Source organism: Lemur catta, chromosome 2, assembly GCF_020740605.2.
Source record: "Lemur catta isolate mLemCat1 chromosome 2, mLemCat1.pri, whole genome shotgun sequence".
NCBI lineage: Eukaryota > Metazoa > Chordata > Mammalia > Primates > Lemuridae > Lemur > Lemur catta.
Genome location: NC_059129.1, coordinates 71874872 through 71902179, shown reverse-complemented (window position 1 = coordinate 71902179; position 27308 = coordinate 71874872). Strand labels below are relative to the sequence as shown.

Below are 27308 nucleotides of genomic sequence, written 5' to 3'. Positions count from 1 at the left end.
ATTGTGCAGAATTAAGATCCTAAATCAGGTGATGATGAATTAATCAAAAGGGAGATTATCCTGGAATAGGCCTGGCCTAATTAGGTGGGCAGTTAAAAGGGACTAGGTCCTTTCTGAAATAAGAGATTTGATTTGTGAGAGAAATTCTCCTAGTGGCCTCAAAGAAATGAACTGCCATGTTTTGAGAGGATGAGGTTATTTGGCAAAGACTCAAAGGTGGCCCCTAAGAACTGACAACAGGCCCCATCTAACATTAGCAAGAACATAGGACCTCAGTCATACAACCACAAGAAATGAATTCTGACAACAACTGTGAACTTGAAAAAAGACCCTCAGAATCATGAGATTGTAGTCCTGGCTAAGTCTTTGATTTCAGCCTAGTAAGATCCTGAACAGAGAACCCACTTAACCCATGCCCCAAACTCTTAACCACAGAAACTGTAAGATAGTAAATCTGCATTGTTTTAAGCCACTATATTTCTAGTAATGTTAAACAGCAAATAAAATTAATACAATAACCAGCACCCTACACCTTGGAAAACACCCTACACCTTGGAAAACCTATCATATCAGGGAGTCTACCCGAGAACATAGGGAGCCAAAGTGTACAGTAAGGGAAAAAACTAATAAGAAGGAAATCAAATACTTCCTTGAAACAAATAAAAATGGAAACATAATGTACCAAAACCTTTTGGGATACAGCAAAAGCAATACAAAGCAGGAATTTTATAGCAATAAACACCTACATCAAGAAAGCAGAAGGATTTCAAATACGCAACCTAACTATGTACCGCAAGTAACTAGAAAAGCAAGAACAAACCAATCCCAAAATTAATAGAAGGAAAGAAAGTTCAGAGAAAACCTAAACAAAATAGAGACTAAAAGGAAATAGAAAAAAATTAAAGAGGATACAAAAAAAATGAAAAGACATTTCAATGAAATATAAAGGTGGTTTTTGGAAAAGATAAACAAAATTGGCAAATTACCTGGACTAAGAATATAAAAGACCCAAGTAAATAAAACCAGAAACCAAAAAGGAGACATTACACTGGTATCACCAAACTACAAATGATCACTGGAGACCATTATGAACAATCATATGTCAACAAATTAGAAAACCTAGACAAAATGGATAAATTCCTGGATACCTATAACCTATTAAGATTGAACCAGGAAAAAATACAAAACCTAAACAGACCAATAATGAGCAATGAGATTGAATTAGTAGTAAAAGGTTTCTTTAAAGCCCAGGACCAGACTGCCGAATTCTACCAAACATTTAATAGCAATTATTCTCAAACTATTCTAAAAACTAAAGAGGAAGGAATTCTTCCTAACTTGTTCTACAAGGCTAGCATTACCCTAATACCAAAACCAGACAAAGACACAACAAAAAAAGAAAACTACAGGCCAATATCCCCAATGAACACACAGATGCAAAAATCCTCAACAAAATCCTAGTGAATAAAATCCAATAGCTAATCAAAAAGAAAACACACCATGATCAAGTAGGATTTATTCCAAGGATGCAAGGATGGTTCAACACATGCAAATCAATAAATGTGACACATCACATCAACAGAATGAAGGACAAAAAACAATTTGATAAAAATTCAATATTTCTCCATAGTATTATAAAAACTCTCAACAAATTAGGCATAGAAGGAACATACTTCAACATAATAAAGGCCATATATAACAAATCCACAGCTAATATCATACCAAATGGTGAAAACCTGAAAGCCTTTCCTCTAAAAACAGGAACAAGATAAGGACACCCCCCTTTCACCACTCTTATTTAACATAGTACTGGAAGCCCTAGCCAGAACAATTAGGCAAGAGAAAGAAACAAAGGACATCCAAATTGGAAAAAAAGGAAGTCAAATTGTCCCTCTCTGCAGATGACATGATCTCATATATAGAAAAACCTAAAGACCTCACCAAAAAGCTCTTAGAACAAATAAACAAATTCAGTGAAGCTGCAGGATACAAAATCAACATACAATAATCAGTAGCATTTCTATACACCAATAACTAGTTGAAAAAGAAACCAAGAAAACAATCCCATTTATAATAGCTATTAAAAATACCTAAAAATAAATTTAACCAAGGAGGTGAAAGACCTCTCTATCAGGAAAACTTTACAAAACACTGACAAAAGAAATTAAAGAGGACACAGAAAAATGGAAAGACATCCCAAGTTCATGAACTGCAAGAATTAACATTGTTAAAATGACCATACCATCCTAAGAAACCTATTGAGTCAATGCAATTCCTATCAAAATATCAATGGCATTCTTCACAGACACAGAAAAAACAATTTTAAAATTCATCTGGAACTATGAAGGACCCCAAATAGCAAAGCAATACTGAGCAAAAAAAATAAAGCTGGAGACATTACACTACCTGACTTCAAAATACACTACAAAACCATAATAACCAAAACAGCACGATATTGGAATGAAAACCGACACACAGACCAGTGGAACAGAAGAGAGAATGCAGAAATAAATCCAAATATTATATTTATACCCAATTGATATTTCAACGAAGGCACCAAGAAGAACATACATTGAAGAAATGACACCCTCTTCAATAAATGGTGCTGGGAAAACTAGATATCCATATGCAGAAGAATAAAACTAGACCCCTATCTCTTTTCATATATTAAAAATCAACTCAAAACAGATTAAAGACTTAAAAAGAAGACCCAAAACTATACAATTACTAAAAGAAAACAGGGGAAACACTTTAGGACATTGATTTCATGGACAAGACTTCAAAAGCACAGGTGACAAAAACAAAATGGACAAAAAGGACGATATCTAACTTAAAAGCTTGTGCACAGCAAAGGAAATAATCAACAGAGTGAAGACACAAGCCATAGAAAGGGAGAAAATACTTGCAAACTATTCGTCCGACAAGGAACTAACACCCAAAATATATAAGACACTCAAATAACTCAACAGCAAAAAAAAAAACAAACAAAAAAAATCCCATTTAAAAATGGGCAATGGATCCAAATAGACATTTTTCAAAAGAAGATACACAAATGGTCAAGAAGTATATGCAAAGCCCTGCATTTAGTTTGTGAAAATCTTACTTGTTGATGTTCTTATTGTTACAATTAATACCGACAAATTAATTCTAAAAACATGGACTAAATGAATAGAAGTCTATAAATTTTATTTTTCATTAAATTTTTCATTAAATTAGAAAGGATCACTTTGTTCAAAGTTTTTATTCTACTTTTGTAATAAAACACCGTGGCCCCAAGGAAAAAAATTTTTTTCTAGTGTGGCAGTCAATGCGTTAAACATATGCAACTAGTATATTTTTATAATAAATAATTTGAGCTGTATTCCATGTCATAAAAGTTTGAGATGTATTCCACAAACATCAATTGATGAGAGATGAAGGTTTTACTTACATTTGTAATAGCTATAGCATTTTTATCGTAGTATTTCTTCTTTTCATACTTATCTCTGATGAAAAATTCCACTGCTCTGAAAACAGATAACTTAAGGAAAAACATGAGTTCAGTGACATGTATACTTCCCTTTGTTTACTCCTCTCCACAAAGCCTAGATTCTAAATTTAATTTTCCTACTCCCCAATCTGTGCTTTCTCATACTATTTCTGCAACTACATTCTGTAACCTACTTTTTTTCTCCTAAAGAAGTCTACCTCTTTCAGAAAATTTTCCCACTCAATAAAAACCACCCAACCCAATTCTAGAAAGAAAAGTAAATGACCACAATTCTTAATTCCCACACCACTACCACCACCATCCCCCTAACACCAAACTCTAAATTCCATTCAGGTTCACTTTGGGTTTTCAGTATAAGTAAGGAAACTACTAATAACATCCATGCAAGTATCAACAATGTAGGAGATACTGTGTGCTATACATTGTACATATTTTGTGTTCTTTAATTCCTCTCATGACACGGTAATGTATATATTATTATTTTCACATCATAGATGAAGAATCAGCAACTTGGAAACATTAACCAGTTGTGATTCCAATACCTATGTTTTTTCCCACTATACACTGTCTCTAGGTATATCACATAGGATTCTTTGTGTATTAGAAGAATAGTGGCCAAGAATTTTTCCTTGCACCTTTGAGGAATGGAGACGTCAAGAAGCTAAAACCAAGGTTAGTACTGTTTAATTTTTTGAAGTTGGCTGGATTTGCCTTACCTGTTGATAGAGTAAGCCACAGAGAGGGATTAGTGTTTAAGAGTTATGTGACATAGATGAATTCTCTTATGACTCAATCACTTATTTATCATATTCCACTAAATGAGAATTCCTCCGTCAGGGGTTGTTAACCTTTATAGTGCCATGAACCCCTTTGGAAGTCAGGTAAAGCCTGTAGACTCCTTTCTGGGATAATGCTTTTCAATGCATCACATAAAATTCATAGAATCACAAAAGAAACTAATTACACTGAAATACAATCTCTCTGTGGATCCCCAGGTTAAAACATTCTGTTCAAAGGAAAAGTTACCTAGGCAGTAAAACTATATATTTTCAGTCAATAACACTTAATTATAAGTTAATAAGAGACCTTTACATTGACAGCTATGGCAAAAGATAATATAAATAGTTGACAGACTATACAACAGGTCCTAGAAGAATGCCATTTCATTCAATGTCATTTCATCATAACGTTGATGAGAAGGAAAAAAATGATTTCTGGCCAGGGCAACTGTCTGTGTGGAGTTTGCAAATTCTCCCCATGTCTGTGTGGGTTTTCTCCAGGTACTCCAGTTTCCTCCCACATCCCAAAGTTGTGGACATTAAGTTAATTAGCATGTCTAAATAGTCCCAGTGTAAATGTGGGTGTGTGAGTGCACCCTGCAATGGAATGGTGTCCTGTCCAGAGTACGTTCTCGCTTTGTGTCCCGAGCTGCCAGGATAGGCTCTGGATACCTGCAACCCTAAACTGGATTAAGCAGGTTGGAAAATGAATGAGTGAATACAAATTATTATGAAACAAAAATTAATCAAGTATATAATAATCATACTAATTCACAATAAGCGATGCAGTATGAAAGCGCTCGGCAAGCCCATTGTGTTTGTTATTGTTTGTTTTCGAACTGCGTGGTGGGAGGAAGTGCTCCTTAACAATGTTTGCTTTGCAAACATTTATTCCTTGATTTAACCCACCATCACTACAACTGCCATCACTCACTGATTCACCAAAAAGCAGGAAAAATATGATCCTGTTTTTATTAATCTTTCTTAAATGTATGTATAGCTCACATTTATTTCAACGTTCAACATTAGAAATGGTTTAGATTTTTATTTAGAAGTCTGGTGATATATTTGTGACCACAAATATGCCATAGGAGGTTTACATCAATTGTTTACATCAACTAGTCTATGGTAAAACTGATCTCCCTATATGTCATTTTGGTTAAAGCTGTAGTTTCCAAGAACCTAAGTGAGGACTTACTGTATACGGTGGATACTGAAAGAATTGAGGAATTATGAAACACTCAAAGGGGGCCAGAGACAGGAAGTTAGAAATCTAAACATTCCACTTATTAAATAAGCAGAATGACCAAAACACTGCTTTTAAAGACAAGTTTTCTACAAAGTGAGTAAGTGAAAGGAACTTTATCTCCTTTTTTCCGCTAAACAACCTATGAGGTAAGTGCCACTTCACAACTAAACCCAAGCCACAGAAAATTTAAGAAAGTTCTCTGGCATTCTACAGTAGAGGAGAGTTATGATTTGAAACCAGGAAGTTTGATATATAACTTCAGGATGATGTTATGGCTCATAATAAGTTCATTTGTGAATCAGTCAGTTAATCTCTGCTAATGAAAATAAGTGCTATAAAACCTGAAGAAGAATATCAAATTTGAAGGGCTCCTTCATTTTCAAGATAGCTTGGAGAACTTTCTGGTTTCTCAGATCATATTTATGTTTACATTATACTGTAGTCTATTAAAAGTACAGTAGCATTGTCTAAAAAAATGGGCATACCTTAATTAAAAATTACTTTATTGACAAAAAATGCTAACAATCATCTGACCCTCCATCAATTATCTTAGCTAGCCATCAATTATCTTAGCTAGAACTTGTGGATAATTTGCTGCAGCTTCTACATCAGCACCTGCTGCTTCACCTTGCACTTTTATGTTCTGGATATGGCTTCTTTCCTTAAACTTCATGAACCAGCCTCTGCTAGCTTCGCACTTTTCTTCTGCAGCTTCCTTTACCTCTCTCAGCCACCACAGAATTAAAGAGTTAGGACTTTGCTCTGGATCACGCTTTGGCTTAAGGAAATGTTGTGGCTGGTATGAGCTTTTATCCAGACCACTCAAACTTTCTCCATATCAGCAAATGAGGCCGTTACATTCTTATTCCTTGGGTGTTCACTGGAATAACACTTAATTTCCTTTAAGAACTTTATACCTTTGCATTCACAACTTGTCTAACTGTTTGGCACAAGAGACCAAGTTTTCTGCCTATCTTGGCTTTTGACATGCCTTCCTCACTCAGCTTAATCATTTCTAGCATTTGATTTAAAATGAGAGATATGCGACTTTTCCTTTCACTTGAACACTCAGAGGCCACTGTAGGATTATTATTAATAATTAACCTAATTTTAATATTATTGTCTCTCAGAGAATAGGGAGATCAGAAGAGATGGAGAGAGATGGGGAACGGCCATTCATTGGAGCAGTCAGAACACATACAACATTTATTGACTAAGTTTGCTGTCTTTTATGGGAACAGTTCATTACACCCTGAAACAATTACAATAGTAACATCAAAGATTACTGATGACAGATCATCATAACAGATATAATAGTAATGAAAAAAGTCTGCAAGATTATCAAAATGTGACATGGAGACACAAAGTAAACACATGCTCCTAGAAAAATGGTGACAACAGATGGAGGGTTGCCACAAACTTTCAATTTGTAAAAATGCAATACCTGCAAAGTGCAGTAAGAGAAGCGCAACAAAACGAAGTGTGCCTATACAGAAAACTATGATGGTTTTATAAATATTGAATTTTGAGAGGGTAAACATTTTAAATATACAATCTTTTAGAGTCGAAAACAATACTAACATCTGGTAAAATGGTATGTTGCTGTGACTTTTCAGAAATAACAGATATCAATGGAATAGTAATTTATACTTAATATATTTTATATAAATAATTCAAATACAGTTGAGAGTCTGGTTTCTGCTTATAAGAAACCCTTTCAGAAATTATCTAAGAAGTATGCGATTTTTAAAAAAAATAGATGAGGCTAAATTCAGTATGTTTGCTACATACTGTTTTCCAAAGATATAAAATGAAACCATTAGGGCAGGAAAACTAACAAAAACCTTCCTATTTATTAACATAAAACATTGCTTTTTATACTTTTTCAAAAACGATCAAAACATACTGTAAAGTGAGTTTTTAAATTCCATGGGAGTCACCCAAGCAACAACTGTGATTTAGTAAACATGCTTTGTCATTGGTTGCTCTCAGTTCTTACATGCCTCTTACAGCATAGTCCTTAAATATTTTTGTACAAGGTCCCAAATGCAAGCCAATTCTTCAGTTAGTTCACCTAAAGAAATAATGATTTTATTCTAGGAGTTGGCAAACATTTTCTTCAATGGCCAGATAGTAAATATTTTACACTTTGCAGAACAGTTGGTCTATCTTTCAAGTACTCAATTCTCCCTTCATAGCAACAAAGCAGCCACAGAAATTTCATAAATGAATGTGTATGGCTGGGTTCTAATAAACCCTTATTTACAAAAATAGGCAGCTGGCCCATGGGCCTGTAGTTATTGACTCCTCAATTCTATTTCAATGCTAGAAGGCAAAAAATAGCCAAGATGGATTAATAGAGGGGCTCTGTGTCTGTAAACTGTCATTATAGACAACTTAAAAGAGTTTCAAAGGAAATTTTGACCATGATTTTGCATTATTGCTGACTTTAGTACCTAATTCCCAAAGCAGACAGTCTCCAATGTACAACCTCATTTCTGGTACCAGGAGGAAGTTACTGTGACCTTGAGGTCAGCCCATCTACTGAACCTATACCTACGATAAGTAAAAAGGATAGCAATACTTACCTCACAAGGCTGTCAAGAGTTTTGGGAATAATATATATAAACGACTTAGTACAGTATCTAATAAACCATACACATTTAATATATGAAGTTTATTTTTATTTTAATATACTTTGGTACCTCAGTTTCATGACCTTTAAAATGGGGATGACACCAATACTCAATAATCCCAAGGGATTATTGTAAGAATTAATAAGTTAATGCACGTAAAGAACTAAGAATAGCAAAGCTGAGTGAGAGGAGGATAGAGAAGAGAGAATGGCAGAGCAGACCAAATCCAGGAAGGCCCAGACCCCAGTGAAAGGGTAAGGGGGGCTCCCCTCCCCTACCTGGGTGCCTCCGGCCAGCAACGGAACACAAGGCTCTCATCCTCTCATCTGGTGGGGCAGTGCCATGAGGCACCAAAGGAGGCAGCATCTGGATCCCCACTCCTCTGCACCTCCTCCAGTCCTGGCATCCTAGAAAGTAATTTTGGCTCAAGCCAGCCTGTAGCCATGGCCCCTCTCCCATAATAGCAACTGCCAAAATGCTGTGCTGAGAGGCCTGTCTCTCAGAGATGGGCACATTCCCAGCTGAGCCCGTCTGGGAGAGTGAAGCCGCCATGGGGGCCCTTTGGGGGATCATCAAATGGCAGCTCAGACAGACAGGCAGGACCCGGTGTTCCCCCACACAAGAAGGGCACAAGGGAGACTGGGGCACCTGCCCCCACCACAGCAGCCACTGGAGTGCTCTGTGCTGGTACCAGTAGGCAGTTACTGAACGTAATGGGGGTGCCTTTCTGGCAGAGCCCGTGGGAAAGCCGCAGTCCTCAGTCCTCCCACCACAGGTGTTTGGCAGGATCGTCCACTAGCGGCTCAGACAAGTAGCTGAACCTGGTGCTCCCGGGATGGGGAGACATAGGAGAGAGGTCGTGGTCCAGGATCCCGTGGCCACTGTGACCATATCCACCGGGAGAGTGTGGAGGGGCACAGAGGAGCCAGGGGTCTGTGAGCGCACCCCATCCCCTACCCCTGCTGAAGAACCGCCATAGTGGAGAAGGCTGTAGCCCTGGGACTAAATTAGCTTAGCCCCTGGCTCCCATGGCAACTGAATGCCTGGGGCACCCACACTGCACTGCAACAGTGGTCTCTCCCACCACTCAGGACAAGAGCGAGTGCAGCCTGATCCAAGAGACTCATGAGCAGCTGCTTCTCCCCTGGTGGGAGCGTGCCCTGGCAGAGACATCTGTAGATAGAGACCTATCTCCCTCACATTGGGTTCTAGAGGTGGAACAGGAGAGCACAACTGGAGCTTCCCCTACCCGCCTGCATTAAGTGGAGACCCACACCGGTGGGTCAGAAACGGGAACTGTGGGGTTGCTTGAGACCCGATCTTGGGTGGAGAGGGAACACATGCGTACTGATCAGAGGGGAGAATCATGTGCAGTTCCAGGGAGAAAAGATGGTGGGTGCATGCCCTACCAGTCAAGGAAACCGGGCTAGTGGGCAGGGAAGGAAAAAGCTTTCCTCAAGGCCTTAGCAATCACACCGTCAGGCCCCTTCCCTGCAGAGCAGCTCTCTCCCGGCTTGAGAAGATTGCCCTGAACTCTGTATCAGCGGCTCCCCCTAGCGGCTGGATAAGCAAATTCTGAACCCTGCTGAGGCTCAATAAAACCTCCCAGGTCCCAGCAACTCAGTCATGATCTATCTTACTCCTCCCCCACCTTGGGGGAGAGTAGAAATCAAGCAACTCCCTTGGAGCTACATGATCCCTCCTAAAGCATGGGGCATCCACATGCCCCATCTGGGGGACCAGAGTTTACTACAGGCACAAAAGAACTCCTTGGCAACTGGCTCTTCCAGCAAACTACAATCAAAGACAGAGGGAACAATCCCACGGCTAAATACAGCGCCTTCCAACTCAAGTGAACAGGGCCAGGAAGATTCAAACCCACAAATTCCACCCACCATCTAGAAGATTAAGGCAGGGGACCTAACTCACTACCCCCTGTTGGGAAGAGGTGAAGACAACAGGTCAGAGGTAACGTGAAAGGTTCATCGAACCTGCTTAAGCATCCCAAAGGCAACTGAAGACCAGCACTCTTCTCCCTGACAGTCAGGGACCAATCTTTGGGTTCTCCAAGACAGGCCCATAAGCCAGTCTTAACACCCTTGGCTCTCGATTGAGAGGCCAGATGAGAAGGAACCAGCGAAAAAACTCCAGAAATATGAAAAATCAAAGTGAAAGGTCACCCTCTAAAGAAAACAGTAACTCCTTAAAAATGGGTACCAACCTAAATGAAAAGATTAAAATGACAGATGAAGAATCTCCAACATGGATTTTAAGGAAGCTCAATGAAATACAAGAGAAAATAGAAGCCAACACAAAGAAGCCACAAAAACAATGCAAGAAATGAATGAAAAATTCTCTAAAGACATCCAAGTATTTAAAAAACCCAAAACTTCTGGAAATGCAAAATTCATTCAAGGAATTACAGAGCACAGTGGGAAGCTTTAGGAATAGGCTAGATCAGGCAGAAGAAAGAATCTCAGAACTTAAAGGTAGTATCTTTGACCTAAACAAGTTAGTCCAAAAGAAAGAAACAGGAGAAACAAACAAACCCTATAAGAAATATGGGATTATGTAAGAAGACCAAACATAAGAATCATAGGCAGCCCTGAGGGCAAAGAAGAAAATACACAAGGGTAGGATAATTTATTTGAGGGAATAATTGAGGAAAATTTCCCTGGCCTTGCTAGAATCTAGATATCCAGGTTTAAGAAGCACAAAGGACTCCTGGGAGATTCATTGTAAAGAGGCAGTCACCACAACACAGTCATTAGGCTGGCCAATGTAAATATGAAAGAGGTACTCCTATGAGCAGCAAGGTGAAAACAGCAGGTAACTTACAAAGGAAAATTTATCAGACTAACTGCAGACTTCTCAACTGAAACCTGACAAGCCAGAAGGGACTGGGGACTCATTCTCAGTCTTCTAAAAAAGAATAATGGCCAACCTATAATTTTGTATCCTGCAAAACTAAGTTTCTCATATGAGGGGGAAATAAAGACTTTCTCAGATAAGCAATTGCTGAGGGAATTTGCAAAGACCAGACCTGCCCTACAGGAAGTATTCAGACCTGAATTATACACTGATCACCACAACAGGCACCAACCAGTGTAAAATCACCCAAAAGCTAAAGTTCAGAGCCCAGATATCACAATGGTTCTAAAGATAAAACAAAGCAATAAGGGTATACCCAACAGGATGAACAGAAATCCACCATACATATCAATTCTTTCAATAAATGTTAATGACTTGAACTGCACACTCAAAAGAAATAGCCTGCCTGAATGCATAAAAAATATAAGCCAAGTATCTTTTGTCTCCAGGAAATATATCTACCCACATATATATAACCCACAAGGACTCAATTAGACCCAAGGTGACAGGATGGAAAACAATATTCCACGCAAATGGAAACGAAAAGAAAGCAGGTATAGCCATTCTCATATCAGATAACACAGACTCCAAGTCAACAAAAGTAAAGAAAGACAAAAGATGGTAACTATATAGTGGTGAAGGAAGCAATTCAACAAGAAGACTTAACAATCCTAAATATTTATGCACCCAACACAGAAGCACCCAGATTCATAAAGCAAATTCTACTCGATCTAAACAAATGATAAATAGCAGCACCATAATTGCCAGGGACTTCAGCACCCCATTGACAGAACTAGACAGATCCTCTAAACAGAAAATAAGCAAAGAAAAAAATGGACTTAAACAGAATTCTAGAACAAATGGGCCTGATTGGCATTTACAGAACATTGTATGCAAAAACCACTGAATACATGTTCTTCTTATCAATTCAGGGAACATTCTCTAAGATTGATCACATCTTAGGCCACAAAACATGTCTTAACAAATTTAAAAAAACAGAAATCATGCCATGTATCTTCTCAGACCACAGTGGAATAAAATTAGAAATCAATTCCAACAAATACTCATCCCTACACAAAGTTATGGAAACTAAACAACCTATTGCTAATGGGTCAAGGAGGAGCTAAAGGTGGAAATCATAAGATTCTTTGAACTAAATGATAATGGGGACACAAGTTAAAAAAAGTCTATAGGATACAGCAAAAGCAGTCCTGATAGGTAAACTCATAGTCTTAAATGCCCACATCCAAAAGAAAGAATGGTCACAAATCAACAATCCAATGAATTATCTCAAGGAACTGCAAAAGGAAAAGCAAAACAATCCCAAACTCAGCAGAAGAAAAGAAAGAACCAAGATGAAAGCAGAGCTAAATGAAATTGAGAACAAAAGAGTTATACATAAGATTAGCAAAACAAAAAATTGGCTCTTTCAGAGAATAAACAAAATTGACAGGCCTCTTGCTAGATTAACCAGAAACAGCAAAGAAAGGTCTCTACTAAACTCAATCAGAAATGAAAAAGGAGAAATCAAAACTGATACCACAAAACATCATCTCTGAATATAATAAAAATCTCTAGGCTCATAAACTTGAAAACATGGAGGAAATGAACAAATTCTTAGAAACACACAACCTCCCTAGGCTCAATTAGGAAGGAATAGAACTCCTGAACAGACCAATATCAAGCACCAAAACTGAAGCAGCAATAAAAAATCTTTCAACCAAAAAAAAAGTCCTGGACCAGATGGTTTCACACCCGAATTTTACCAAGCCTACAAAGAAAAACTGGTACCTATATTGCAGAAATTATTCCATAACATTGAGAAGGAAGGAATCCTCCCCAACTTCTATGCACCTTGATACCAAAACCAGGAAAGGACATATCAAAAAGAGAAAACTACAGACCAATATCACTTATAAATATAGATGCAAAAATTCTCAATAAAATCTTGGCAAACCAAATTCAGCTGCACATCAAAAAAATAATTCATCATGACCAAATGGGTTTCATCCCAGAGATGCTAGGATGGTTCAACATATGCAAATATATAATTTTAATTCACTACATAACCAGATGCAAAAACAAAGAGTATATGATCCTCTCCATAGATGTAGAAAAACCATTTGACAAAATTCAGCATCCTTTTATGATAAGAATGCTTAACAAAATAGGCCTAGATGGGACATACCTCACAACTATAAAAGCCACGTACAACAAACTCACAGCAAACATCATACTGAATTGGGAAAAACTGAGAGCATTCCCACTCAGAACCGGAACCAGACAAGGTTGTCCAGTATCACCACCTCTATTCAACATAGTGGTAGAAGTCCTAGACAGAGCAATCAGACGAGAGGAGGAAAACAAAGGTATCCAAATGGGGAAAGAAAAGCTCAAACTATCACTCTTTCCTGATGATATGATCTTATATCCAGAAAACCCCAAAGATTCTCCCAAGAGATTCCTGGAATTAATAAATAAATTCAGCAAAGTCTCAGGTACAAAATCAGTGCATACATCAGTAGCTTTTATATATGCCAACAGTCAAGCTGAGAAACAAATCAAAGACTCAATACCTTTCCCAATAGCAACAAAGAAAATAAAATATCTAGGAATATATTTAACCAAGCAGGTGAAAGACCTCTATAGGGAAAACTAAGAAACATTGAGGAAGGAATTCACAAAGGATGTAAACAAATGAAAAAACATATCATGCTCATAGATCATCAGAATCAACATTGTTAAAATGTCTATACTACCCAAAGTGATTTACAGATTCAATGCAATCCCCAGTAAAACACAAATGTCATTTTTTTTTTTTTTGCAGATCTACAAAAAATAGTTCTATGCTTTGTATGGAATCAGAAAAGACCCCAAATAGCCAACGCAACCTTATGTAATAAGAACAAATTGGGAGGCATCATTTTACAAGACTTCAAGCTATACTACAAAGCTACAGTAACCAAAAGAGCATGGTACTGGCACAAGAACAGAGACATATATCTATATGAATCAGAACAGAGAACCCAGATATGAAACAATGCTCATATTGCCATGTGATCTTTGACAGAGCAGACAAAAACATACACTGGGGAAAAGAATCCCTACTCAATAAATGGTGGTGAGAAAATTGGATGGCCACATGTAGAAGACTGAAACAGGACGTGCACCTCTCACCACTCACAAAAATTAATTCACAACAGAGAACAGACCTAAACCTAAGGCATGAAAACTGTAAGAATTCTAGAAGAAAATGTTAGAAAAACTCTCAAAGCTGTTGGCCTAGGCAAAAAATTTATGTAAAATCACAGCAACAACAAAAATAAATAAATGGGACCTGAACAAATTAAAAAGCTTCTGCATAGCCAAGGACACAATTAACAGTGCAAATAGATAATCTACAGAATGGGAGAAAATATTTGCGTGCTATATATCCAATAAAGGGCTAATAACCAGAATCTACAAAGAACTCAAGCAAATCAGCAAGAAAAAAATCAAACCCCATTAAAAAGTGGGCAGAAGATATGAACAGAAACTTTTCAAATGAAGATAGACTAATGGCCAGCAAACACATGCAAAAATGCTCAACGTTTATAATCACCAGGGAAATGCAAATCAAAACCACAAAGAGATATCACCTAACTCCAATAAGTATGGCTATTATCAAAAAGTCCCAAAACAACAAATGTTGGCATGAATGCAGAGAGATAGGAACACTCATATACTGCTGGTGGGACTGCAAACTAGTACAACCTTTATGGAAAGTAGTATGGAGACACCTCAAAGAACTAAAAGTAGAACTACCATTTGATCCAGCAATTCCATTACTAGGAATTTACCCAAAGGAAAAAAAAGGCATTTTTAAAAAAGACACTTGCACTCAAATGTTATTATAGCAGCAAAATTCACAATCACAAAGATTTGCAAACAACCCAAGTGCCCATCAATACATGAGCGGATTAATAAAATGTGGTATATGTACACCATGGAGCACTACTCAGCCACAATAAAAACTGGTCATCTAGTATCTTTTGTAGCAACCTGGATGGAACTGGAGGCCATTCCTCTAAGTGAAGTATCACAAGAATGGAAAAAAAAACACCATATGTACTCAGTACTAAATTGAATGAATTGATCAACACTTATGTGCACATATGGAAGTAAAACTCAACAGAAATCAAGCAGTTGGCGGGGGAGAGGGAAAAGGGGATGGGTAAATTTACACATAACGGGTACAATGCACACTATCTGGGTGAAGGGCACACTTATAACTTTGAATCAAACGGTACAAAAGCAAATTATGTAACCAAAATGTGTGTACCACTGTAATATTCTGAAATTAAAAAAAAAAACTAAGACTACTGCATGGCACATATTGAATGTTATTTAAGTTTTAGCTCTATTATTCATAAAAGTATTTTGATAAGCAAATCTTTTCAAACATGGTAGGAACAGGAAATAGCAATTACTGTGTTAAGGTTTAGATGGCTTACATCCCACCAAGTTTAAATAGATGAGTAAATGAAAAACCACAATGAAAGAACCAATGAATTTGGAGATAAGGAAATATTCAGCTTCATTTTTCAGTCTCCACTAGTCATTTGAGACATAAAGACCTATACTGATGTAGATCAATAATATAACTGAAAAAATTAAAAATATAATAATGATATTTTCAGGCAATCAGGTAAGGAATATATTAACAACAATTCAAGTACAAGTGGCTGATTTGGGATTTAGTAAATAAACATTAAAATATCCCAAAATCTTCCCCATGGCTATTGTTACAAAGTATTCAGTACTGCACCCTTACTTCTCCCTGTCCCCAAAACTAAATTGGTATTATACAAACCCAGAAAAAATTTCAACATTACTACAAGCTTTATCTTTTAACTTCTGTTTGTACTTTAAGATTTTTTTCCTTTCTTTAAAGATACCATTTGAAAGACAATTAAATTAATATCTACTCCCAAAGAACAAAATCTTCCAGTTCCAGACACAGCACTGACAGCAGTAAAATTCTGAAAAGCTCAAAGGAGAAGAACTGCTGATTAGCTTTGGTGTACAATAGATCTCATGGAACTGAAGTAATTAAAGTTTTTAGATAAGACGAAATATCCTAATAATGAAAAGCTTAATGTAAAGCTTTATCATTTGTCATGCACTAGCACATGCAGCCTATAATTAACCACATCCCACATGAGAAATTACACTTTTACAGTAGCTTTTGCATAACTTTTGTAAATTGCAAAGCTTTTAAAAAGTGACAAATCTTGTTAAGAATGCAATATGAGTTTAACTCAGTTTGGTTCCACTTGCCTCTAGGGATGAGACAACTATATTTATATCTATAAAAGTGTAGAGATGTTAGGCTTTTCAAAAAGCCACAAGCTTCAGAATGATGGGAAGGGAGGCTGCTTTTCTTAATAGTCTTCCTTATAAAACCTCTAAATCACAGTGTTTCATAATTTAAAAAAAATGATAAAAGTATTGTTTTAATAACTAAGGTAATTTTTTAAAGGCTACAGTATTACATTAGATGGGGGGCTGGTCTCATGGTCCAAGAGTTGTCATCTTATACTCTTAACAGAAGTAGTCATCTATCTCAAACATGTTTAGACAAAGCCCCTCTTTGAAGAGTTCCTACAACCATGTGAACAATAAAAGTTCAATATCTCATGTAAATATGACCATAATTTGTAAATGCTTTGGAAGAAGTAATATTTGGTTTGAAAAATCAAATAAGCATGCTTGAGGTAATAACCACCTAGGACACTGATTCGTTTGCTTGGCTGTATTTCCTTATACCAAGCTTACTTCCCCAGGATTCAGCCACAGGCCTTCATATATACACTTAATCCAAAAGCCTATCATGAATCATACCAGGTACTGAAAAGTAGAAATCTTCACCTATACCTTATGATCTAGTTGCAGAGTGCCAAACTATAAGCCTATCTATTTTTAAAGGCAATCAAGACTCGAATGTGGCAACAATGAGTTTACTCAGACTATCATTAAATATTTAAGTTCCCTCATAAAGGAGGGAAAATCTAGAGGCTTTGGGATGTTTCTTAATAGCTCTTTGAGCATCTCATTCTTCCATTGCCCCAGAAAAAGAAAATATTATGCCCTACCTCACTGAATTACTGAGAATTAAAAAAAATAATGCACATAAAATGAAATGCCAAGCTCAGGGCTTGGCATGGGGCAAACTCTTATTAAGCAGTAAAGCTACTATAGCTATTGTTTCTACTGTTATATTTTCACTGTGTCAAAGACCAAGAATTTACAGACATCAGACACTAATTAATTCACTATGAAAATCTCATCTTTTCTGAAATATTTAGATAAGGATCAAATATATTAAAATACATCAGCCAAGATAATAGAACTAATAATGAACTACCCTATTAACCCTTACTTTTCTAAGGTTCATCATAAAATTGATGGTAAATTACTTAAGAAATAGTATTTCTACCAACCTACATTAATAATACACAGAAGAGTTCAATAAATGAGGATACCAAGAAGCTACTGTTTTTCCCTTAATATCTTTCAGGCTTATTTGAAAACAACATGTAATCGGGGTGATAAATTAAATAACTTGGAAGCTACCTTTATCCACAAGGTACGACATAAAGATAAAGCCCAAACTTTCAAGAACCTCAAGTAACTTACCCTACAGTAGTCAAGAGAAGCCCAAAAAACCCAACCCAAACCCTCTACCATGCACAAAAACTTCTAGAAAAGGGAGATTCTTCAATTTAAGGGGTCTTATATATCAACTCAGGCTTGTGGGTGAGGAACAGAAAAAGGGGTAAGAAGTTGGTAACAACCACCTAGGACACTGATTCGTTTGCTTGGCTGTATTTCCTTATACCAAGCTTACTTCCCCAGGATTCAGCCACAGGCCTTCATTTTTCAGAGAAGGAAAAAGTATTCTCAACAAAAACCAAAAAAGAATAAAAGACCACGGCCCTAGGTGACCATAACTTAACCTAACACTTTATACCACCTACATGCTAAGTGAATCCTCAATCTGCTTGTACCACTTTCTTCTGGGGTCCAGACTCATGTTTCCAGCTACCAAGTAAGGTAACTCCATGTATACGTGTAACAGACACTTCAATCCCCCAAAGTAATGAAGCATGGCTCATTATTTTTAATTTCTAACTCTTAATCCTCTTTCTGGCAATGAATTCCTTCTCTCAGTGAATAAATTTTACAGTTCCTCAAGCTAGAAACTTTAGGGTTACCTTAGTGTCTTCAGTATCAAAGCCACTCTTAACCTAGTCCAACTACTCCTACTTTCCTAATTTCTTTCCAATCTTTCCAATTCCTTCCTGTGCATTCTCAATGCCACTGTCTGATATAGATCTTCATCACTGCTCATTTTGGGGCTGTACTAGTATTCTATACGGTCGCTCTGCCTCCAGGATCTCCTCCCACCTCCTACTAATCTCCCTTGTGGTAGAAGTTAGTTTTTCTAATGTTTCTCCTCCTTCAAACCCCTTCATAGGTTTTCAAATACTTAGGCCAAAGAAATGAGGTCCAAATTGCTCTACATAATATTGAAAATCCTTCACACTCTGGACAAAAATACCTTTTAAGCTTCTTCTGCCACTTGCCCCACAAAACAAATCTTGTCACATCAAAATCCTAAAAAGTCTTATTTCCTCACACCTTACTTTTACTCACACAATTTTTTATACCTGAAATATACCTCCTGCTCTTACCTTACAATCTTTCTATAATAAAAATAGTCTTGGATATCAGATTGCTAAATTTGTGGGAAGGGAGCGTGGGGAAAAGAAACAGAAAAGGTCAAATGCAAATTACTAACTTTTCAATTATAACTTGAAAGATTTCTATCCAAATATGAAAATAAATATATTAATATAATGGCTTGTATCTCTGTGCAAGAAAAAAAATCACACAAGTTGTATTACTATAAAAATGGGTAATATACAATTGATCATTAAGAAACTATGTTTTATTGTCAAAATCATAGATGTTACCTTTGGACAGAATCTAAATACCTACAATTAATTTTATAATCTTATTCATAAAGCAGCACAATTTTGATAAGCTTCTTTTTCAAACTTCAATATGAGTTTTAGAAATCCCATAGAAGCAAATAGTTTTATCTTTAACAAATGTGAAAAACATACCGAATAAAATGCCTGTGGAAAAATATTCTCTCCACTCTTAAGGACAGATTTGTAAAGCAAACACAGTTGTGTAAGCTACAACAAAGACAGAATGTCAGTAGTAAATATTAGCATAAATTATTCAGCATTTACATTAAATATGTAATTTGCCTTTTAAATGCCACAATGCATCACATAAATATAATTATTACATAAAGGTGATCAAAGGATATCCTTATGGAAATTATTTTTAAAATACTCAGGATGCTCACAAATCAAATCTCTAATAATAGTCTAAAATAAACGACATACATTTCCAATCAAGAGATGGAGATCAATTAAAAACAATCAGTCGTAACATTTTATACTTGTAATACAAATGCTCCTCAACTTGCCACGGGGTTACATCCCAATAAACCCATAGTAAGTTGAAAATATCTTAATTTAAAAATGTATTTAATACACCTAACCTACCAAACATCATAGCCTAGCTTAGTTTCTGCTAAATGTGCTCAGAACACTTACATTAGCCTATAGTTGGGCAAAATTATCTAACACAAAGCCTATTTTATGATAAAGTGTTGAGTATCTCATGTAATTTATTGAATACTATACTGAAAGTGAAAAATAGAATGGCTGCATGGGTGGTCCAAGTATGGTTTCTACTGAACACGTATCACTTTCATACCATAATAAAGATGAAAAATCAAAGTCAAACCATCATCATAAGTTGAGGATTACCTGTAATTACATTAAAATATCAGATAAAAACTTACTATATACAAACACAACTCAGGACAAATCAATTTCTATCTGTATGAACAACAGTGTGATACAGCTTATATCTTCCTAAATACTAACAGATAAAATATGAACTGTAAAAATGAGTTAATTATTTTTAAGCCCAAAACAAATAAGTTTTAAAGGATACTGATCTGTCTGTGGTCTTCGAAAGTTCTCTGGAAGATTGGCTTCATAGAGTAGTCTTGCTTTAGTATTTCCCATATCTTGCATGCACTATAATAAAAAAAAAATTCAAGTATTTTTATTACTCACACAAACATGTAAAAGTTATTCCTATACATACATACATACATATACATACACACATATACACAAATACTGAATAACATTTATTATTTCCAACATACATTCATCTCTTTAGAAAAATAATTTAAATCACAATATGAAACTACTCAAGTTCAAAATAGAAGCCTATTTTTAATCCTTCACATTTTTCAACATACGTAGATCTATAGTTTTCTTTTTTTTTTTTTAATTTCAGCTTATTATAGGGGTACAAAGTTCAGGTTATATATATTGCCCATGTCCTACCCATCCCCCTGAGTCAGAGCTTCAAGCGTGTCCATTCCCCAGACAGTGCGCCTGGCACTTACCATGTACTTATACCTCCAACCCCTCCCCCCACCCCTCACCTCCCCAAGTCAGCACCTTCAAACATGGCCATTTCCCAGACGGTGCGCAACGCACTCATCATGTAGGCATACACCCATTCCCTCCACCCACCTCAGTCTGATAGATCTATAGTTTTCTAACTGTCTTTTTCTATGACAACAATACCACCTTTACACTCACTACCTCCTAAAAGTAAATTCCCTAGTAATTTGTCGGCAGTATTATTATTTTTATAAATATACCACTTGACAATGCTGCCATTTCTAGTAATAACAACTCAAGATCAAGTTTTCCTTGAAATACCCCCAAAATACCCTGGGATTATCATGATTTACAATCAAGATCACAATGGAGACCAGATAAAGAGAAATAGTGCTGACCTAGAACTCTACAGAAGTGGATTAACTTCTTTGGGGTTATTAACCCCTTTGAGGGGGGCTTCCCTACAAAACCCTACAAAAAACACTGTGTCTAACAGTCAAATTTTATACAAGTTCAGAAGTTCATAGAATCTCCTCCCTAAAATCTATGAACACCAAAGGTAAGAACCACTGCTCTGTAGGCATAAAATAATTTGATAATCATTTCAACCAGTTTTATTAAGTTTCAGTATCATCTATGAGTAATGACTAGCCAAACAGTACTTCCTTGATATTCTATTACATTAGAAACTAAATGTAAGATTTACAAACAAATCATTATAATATTATATTACATCATTGACATAGAGCTTCATAAAATATTGAGATCAGTTTTTATAATTTTTTTTCCTGATTTCCCAGACACACACCCCTACACGCATGAGAAGATAACCCAGGTTTAACACATTATCTATTAGCTACCTTAAGTTGTAGCCTTCAAATGTACACAGAACCATCTTCCTTCAAACAAAAAATATAGTGACTTCTCCCAACTGAGAGTTTTAAGGTGTACAAAATTCCAATATATGCTCACTTCTGGGTATTTATTCCACCCCACCTCAATGTACGTATTCTTGCAGAGTAAACCAGATTTTTAAGTCATTCTTCTAGAGATAATGAGCAAGTGAAGTGGGTAGGAAGTAAAAGGGATAATAAATGAAACAGAATTAAGGGTTTCTATCATTTAGCTCTAGAGATGAAACAGAAACTAAGGCAAAATAAACTTGAGCTTCATAACTGTGTAAGAGGAAAAAAATTATAAAAGGTGAGCTAACAGCACGTGGTCAGAGGGCTCTATTATGTCAAAGTGGATACTAGCATGAAGTTAGTATAAGCAGAGCTAAATGTGTAATTCTATGTGTGGACAAAATAGCTGAGAAACTTTCAGTAAGCTCACTCTTCCTGAAAACCAAAAAGATGTTTTCCATCTCAAGCACCCAAATGATGCTGCATCTTTGTGCCATTATGGGAATTTGGAAGCAGAGATGATCAAGTTATGTAATCATAAAGACATTAAACATTTGGAAAGAACTAGACCAAGAAAGAAAATGCCTCTTAGTTTGCACAACATCTGTAATGAAGCATAAAGTAGACACAGTTCACTGAAACTGCAAAAGTAAGAAAATTTGAAAAGTTTCTATCAAGCAAGCAACAGTACATAGAAATTTTAAAAAGTTAGTATGACTAAAAACAGTATCTATTATACATACCATATCTCATCAATCCTCATTTACATTTTTTCACATATTAACAACCTAAGAAATAGGAATGCATCTCAAAATTGATGGTGTCTAATAACTGATAATTATTTATTAGTCCATAAAATGGATGTGCTCTTACAGTCAGCAATACCTTACATACAATGAATATGATTGTACACATTTATTTAATGAAGGTCATTAATATTTTATTTTGGTAAAATAAAAAGTAATTATGAATAAGAAATACATTTACATCATACCAAATTATTAAACAATGTTCTAGTGATGTTATCCATCACAATTAGATAGTAGCATACAAATCTGAAAGGGAGGAGTGAGGTGAAATAATGAGCCATTTCTACAGGAGACCATTGCCAAAAGTGACTGGACGCCAGTTGGGATTGGGGAAAACAAGGATTCAGTGACATCACAGAAGCAGAGAGATCATTTTGTGAGGATAAAGAGGATATTGGTAAGCTTAGTTTCTAAGTTTCTAAAAAGTAGAATAGAGAATCTGGGTGGGAGGGAAGTCAGCAGTGGAAGGATCAGTGGAGAGGAAAGGTTGAGCAATTTGTAGTAGACAGTTAGGGCGAGGTGGAAAACAATGGAGTTGGCATTTTGGGAAGGTGACAAGGAATATGGTACAAATTAGTTGACCGCATGTTTTCTAGACACTACAGGTAGAACACTTACAGAACACCTACAGAACACTTACGAAAATGTATTCTACTGGACCTGAAGAGCAAACTCTGCCCAGTAACTGGCAGGAAAAAATAATGAAAATAGCATAACAACTACAGTGACAAGCACTAGCTTCAACACTTTATTAACATACACGTATTTACAATTTTAAGTTTCAAAACAACCCTGAGATAGATAGTATTACCCTAATTTGACAGGAAAGAAAACTGAACCTGCAAGTGACAGGCCTAAGATTATCAGTCTACATGATGCAACTCTTGATAGAACATCAGCCATCAGCAGTTTAAATATCCTAAGCTTCATCCAGTGGAACTGGGACTATGTCCTGCACAGCTTACAAACCCCTGGCTCTTTGCTTTGGAGGTTTTCATTTTACAGATAAGGAATTGAGACACAAAGAGATTATATGATTATTCTGTTGGGAAACAAAAATGAGACCAGGGCTGAGACCAGGATCTAATTCCTTCACTCCCAATCCTTACCACCACCCAGCAGCTAGTCAAAGTATCTAGGAAATTTCACCACAAAAGTGTTGCCTCCATTATTAAAACATCACTGTTGTTATTAAAACATTATTCCTTTTCTTTTAGGCTCTCTCAACCAAACTGATTTAGCAAATGCACTGATAGGAGAATTTTAGTTGCTTATTCTTTGGCAATTAAGGATGCAGTTTACCAGAGCTGGGTCAAGCAGACTGGTTACAAAAAAATAAATAAATAAATAAAATGGGATGACAAATGATATATACTTCATTTGAAAGAAAAAGTAAGCTTTACATTTTTAATTATTTGTAACCAATAGGAAATGTAAGTTATGAGTAATGAACTAGCTATCTGAATTTCTACCATCTAGTTCCTGTGAATCAAGCCAGACCCTAAGTATTATCTTACTACTTAGCATCATTCTGAACCACTTAATTTTCCAAACCTACTTTCATTTCTCCAATAGGAGAGATACTTGGAAATGTAGAAAATAAGCTATTAAAAATTCAAAGATATTAGTAATTTTGAAAATTCTTCAGCTTTAGAAAAGTCATGTCATTCCCTATCAGTATTTTTTTCTTTCTCTCACACTTCAAGTATGAAAAAGGGAAGAGAAAGACTCTTAATTACTTAAGTCAAAGTTTCTATTAAATTTGCTTTAAAAATATTTTAAGTAATATTTATTTACTTAATAAACTAGGCTTCATCTCAAAATTAGGGTAAAAAAAATGGAAGGATTGCTTTTACTGAAAACAGGCCCTTGAAATACATGTCTGAAGATAAAAGGTAACAGGAACAGATAGAAACAAAATGTGCCCAAGTTTGAACCACTGTCAGAATCAGGAAACAATAATTAAATATAATAAAAGGCAAAATAAATGACAGGCCACCTGAAATTCCAAGTTACTAATTCATTCCCCTGAGAATAAGACTTGTCTAATTTTTTTCTGTTTTAGGCTTCCAAAATCTTGGAAAGCAGACCTCTCTAAGTGATAAAACTACTTCAGGGTACATTTGTCCCAGCAACTAAAGCCAAATATATAGTCTATTCCAGGCTCAGGAGCTATGTCTAGTAAACGTGGCTGCTTGGACCTCCCTTCTTTGTGCATCTCTTCTTTTTCACAGTACCTTCCTCCTATCTGTCCCTGCAATGTTTCCTGTATTTTGTCCCTCAAATGCTAAGAAGTACCTGGTTGACAGCCATTAATAGTAAAACTAAAATTTACACTAATATACTAATGTGTTATTTCAGGAAACTATCTGCATAGTTTTCACAAATTTGTATATGTATACTGACTTGCCCTTTAGGGTTTACTGGTTATTTTAAAACATGAGATAAGTGGAAAAGATAACAGAATAGCAGATATGCAAATGATTAGGTTGCAATTAGGTCTTTTACATTCCCAATGGCAACTCCAAGATATTATAATAATAAATCAAATCTTAAACACTGAAGTGTAATAGAAGGATGTTACATGTTTATGTTAAACATGGGGGAAGAAAGGTAAAAACTATTTAAAGCAAAATTCTTCCACCCAATTTTCTGAGGAATAGATTCAGGAAAAGAAGAACCTTACCTCCAAGTCAAAAGATTTTGTGTAAGAATATAAAAATGCACACCACTTACATGTTTGTTTATATAGTCATAAAATATTTCAGGAAGAGACTGAGTGCAGTGGGTCATGCCTATAATCCCAGCAATTCAGGAGGCTGAGGCGTGAGGATTGCTTCAGTCCAGGAGTTCAAGATTAACCTGGACAACATAGTAGGACCCTGTCTCTACAAAAAACAAAAAAATTAGCCAGGCATGGTGGCACACACCTGTAGTCCTAGTTATTTGGGAGGCTAAACTAGGAGGATCGCTTGAGCCCAGGAGTTGGAGGTTGCAGTGAGCTATGATCATGCCACTACACTCAATTCTAGATAACAGAACAAGACCTTGTCTCTAAAAAAAAAAACATTAAAAATAAAAATAAGTTTCAGGAAGAATATACAAGAAACTGATAAACATGGTTGCTTATATGTAGGGAAACTAGATGACTGAGGGACAGAAGTAGGAGAGAGAGTATTCTGTTTACATTTTTGTACCCTTTGAGGTTTGGACCATACCCATACATTTTCTATTACCAAAAACTGAATAAAATGATTAGAGGCAGGCTATATTAATCCTGCTTAGTTTAGTTTATTAGTTTTAGTTTCTAAATAAAATACTGTCTAGAGGGATCTTAGGTAGGGAACCTAAGCAGCATCTGAATCAGGGCAATGGGACTTCTTTCTACTAAGGAGAAAAAAGTCTTCTGATGAATCAAAAAGGTTATGAATCAAATGAAATGTATACATTTAAAAAAACTCATCCAAGTAGATCTTACAATCAAAATACATTCAAAGCATAAATACAGCAATTATTTACCATGTGTTTTTCCAGTATCACCATCTTCTCATAGAAACACTATTGTTGCTGAAGACTGAAAGCTTCTTACAATTTTAATGTATTAAGATGGGGGTTAGGGAGCTAATTGCTCTACTATTTACTATTCATTAAAATCTTAAAACATGAAGACTAAGATTTTCAACTGAAAATGTTATTTTCAGCTGAATGCCTATTTTTTAAAAAATCTCTTTTTTAAAAAGAGAAATGAATATTTGTAGTCCCTGGATAAATTCTTCATGTCAGTGACTCACCTCTACTACCACTTGAAATTTTCCACAACAGTTCTCTATCTTCCTCTCAAATGCCACCAGGATTTCTTGCATAGCAGCAAGCCTTTCAGGACTGGTTTCAAGATCTTTTGGATTCCAGCTGCTGGAAAAGAAGGGCCACCATTTTTGGTCTCAGGAACTCTTTGGAAATACTTAATACAGAGTTCATTCCTTCAGTTTCATAAGATTGCTTTTTAGGGGAAGTTGTTCTCTGTTTTAATTATTGTTTTTAAGAATAAACCACACAATTTAAATTTTTTAATGATGATATGGAATTAGAGGTAGCATTTTTCATATCTTTCACAATTTCTACATAGTCTTAGATCTTGATTTATCTGTTGCATTTGCTAATTTCTACAAATTCAGCTGAATGCATTTTTTAAAAGCAATGAAATTAAACATTGATATGACAAAAAGTTGGGAAAATTTCACATTACACTCTTTTGTTATCTCTGCTTACTATAAAATTCATACCATTTGAAGTCTAGGAATAAACCATGACTTTCATCCTAGCTGCTTAAAGACCAACTCAAGAGCCATCCTGGACTCCTCCCTCTCCTGCCAAGTCTTAGTGATTCTAACTCCTCAATATTCCTTGCAGGCTTCCCCTGTTTATCAACTCCATTGCCACTACCTCAGTTCAAGATCTAGCCACTTATTGCCTAGGCTACCAGATTTATCTTCTTAAAGGAAATGTGAGATGTTATTAATACTTTTCAACTTATAACATTTTAAGAGCTCCTGACTCTCTCTCTGTCCCCACCTCCTATCACTTACAGGATCAACACCAAATCAGTCCCTGGCTATAACTTCACCTTCACCTTGTATGACACATATAACTGCACCTAGCAGTCTGGTCACAGAACACTACCTTACTTTCTCAAACACAACATGCTTTCTCCATCTTTCTGCCTGGAAGGCCCTCCACACACCGTAGTATGCTTTTAGTAATTCATAAACAAAGGTTACTGTAAAAATAGTAATAAGACATTATAAAAATGTTAAAACTTACCAGATGACTAGATATCGTAATATTTTTTTTTAAAAAAAAGCTACTTTTTTGACTTGCTGAAGATTACCTATCATTTAGTTAATAGAGCCAGAACCATACCCAGTTCTATAGCCCCAGGCCAGTACTTTAACTAAATTTGCTATCCTCTAGTTATTATATTCACCCAAAGCAGGGAAGAACGCGACTATACCTCTTAAATG

General features: G+C 36.0%; 1 protein-coding gene across 3 annotated transcripts in view; it reads right to left on the bottom strand.

The window, feature by feature from the left end:
• SMAP1 (small ArfGAP 1) overlaps window positions 1-27308 on the bottom strand; it is a 160748-nt gene that overhangs the window by 80151 nt on the left and 53289 nt on the right. For all 3 annotated transcript variants that reach the window (XM_045543817.1, XM_045543818.1, XM_045543819.1), the window contains 2 exons: window positions 20107-20192; window positions 3431-3506 (listed from right to left, as the gene is read on the bottom strand). In XM_045543817.1, coding sequence (XP_045399773.1) covers window positions 3431-3506; window positions 20107-20192 — 162 coding nt within the window. The remainder of the gene's footprint in view (window positions 1-3430; window positions 3507-20106; window positions 20193-27308) is intronic.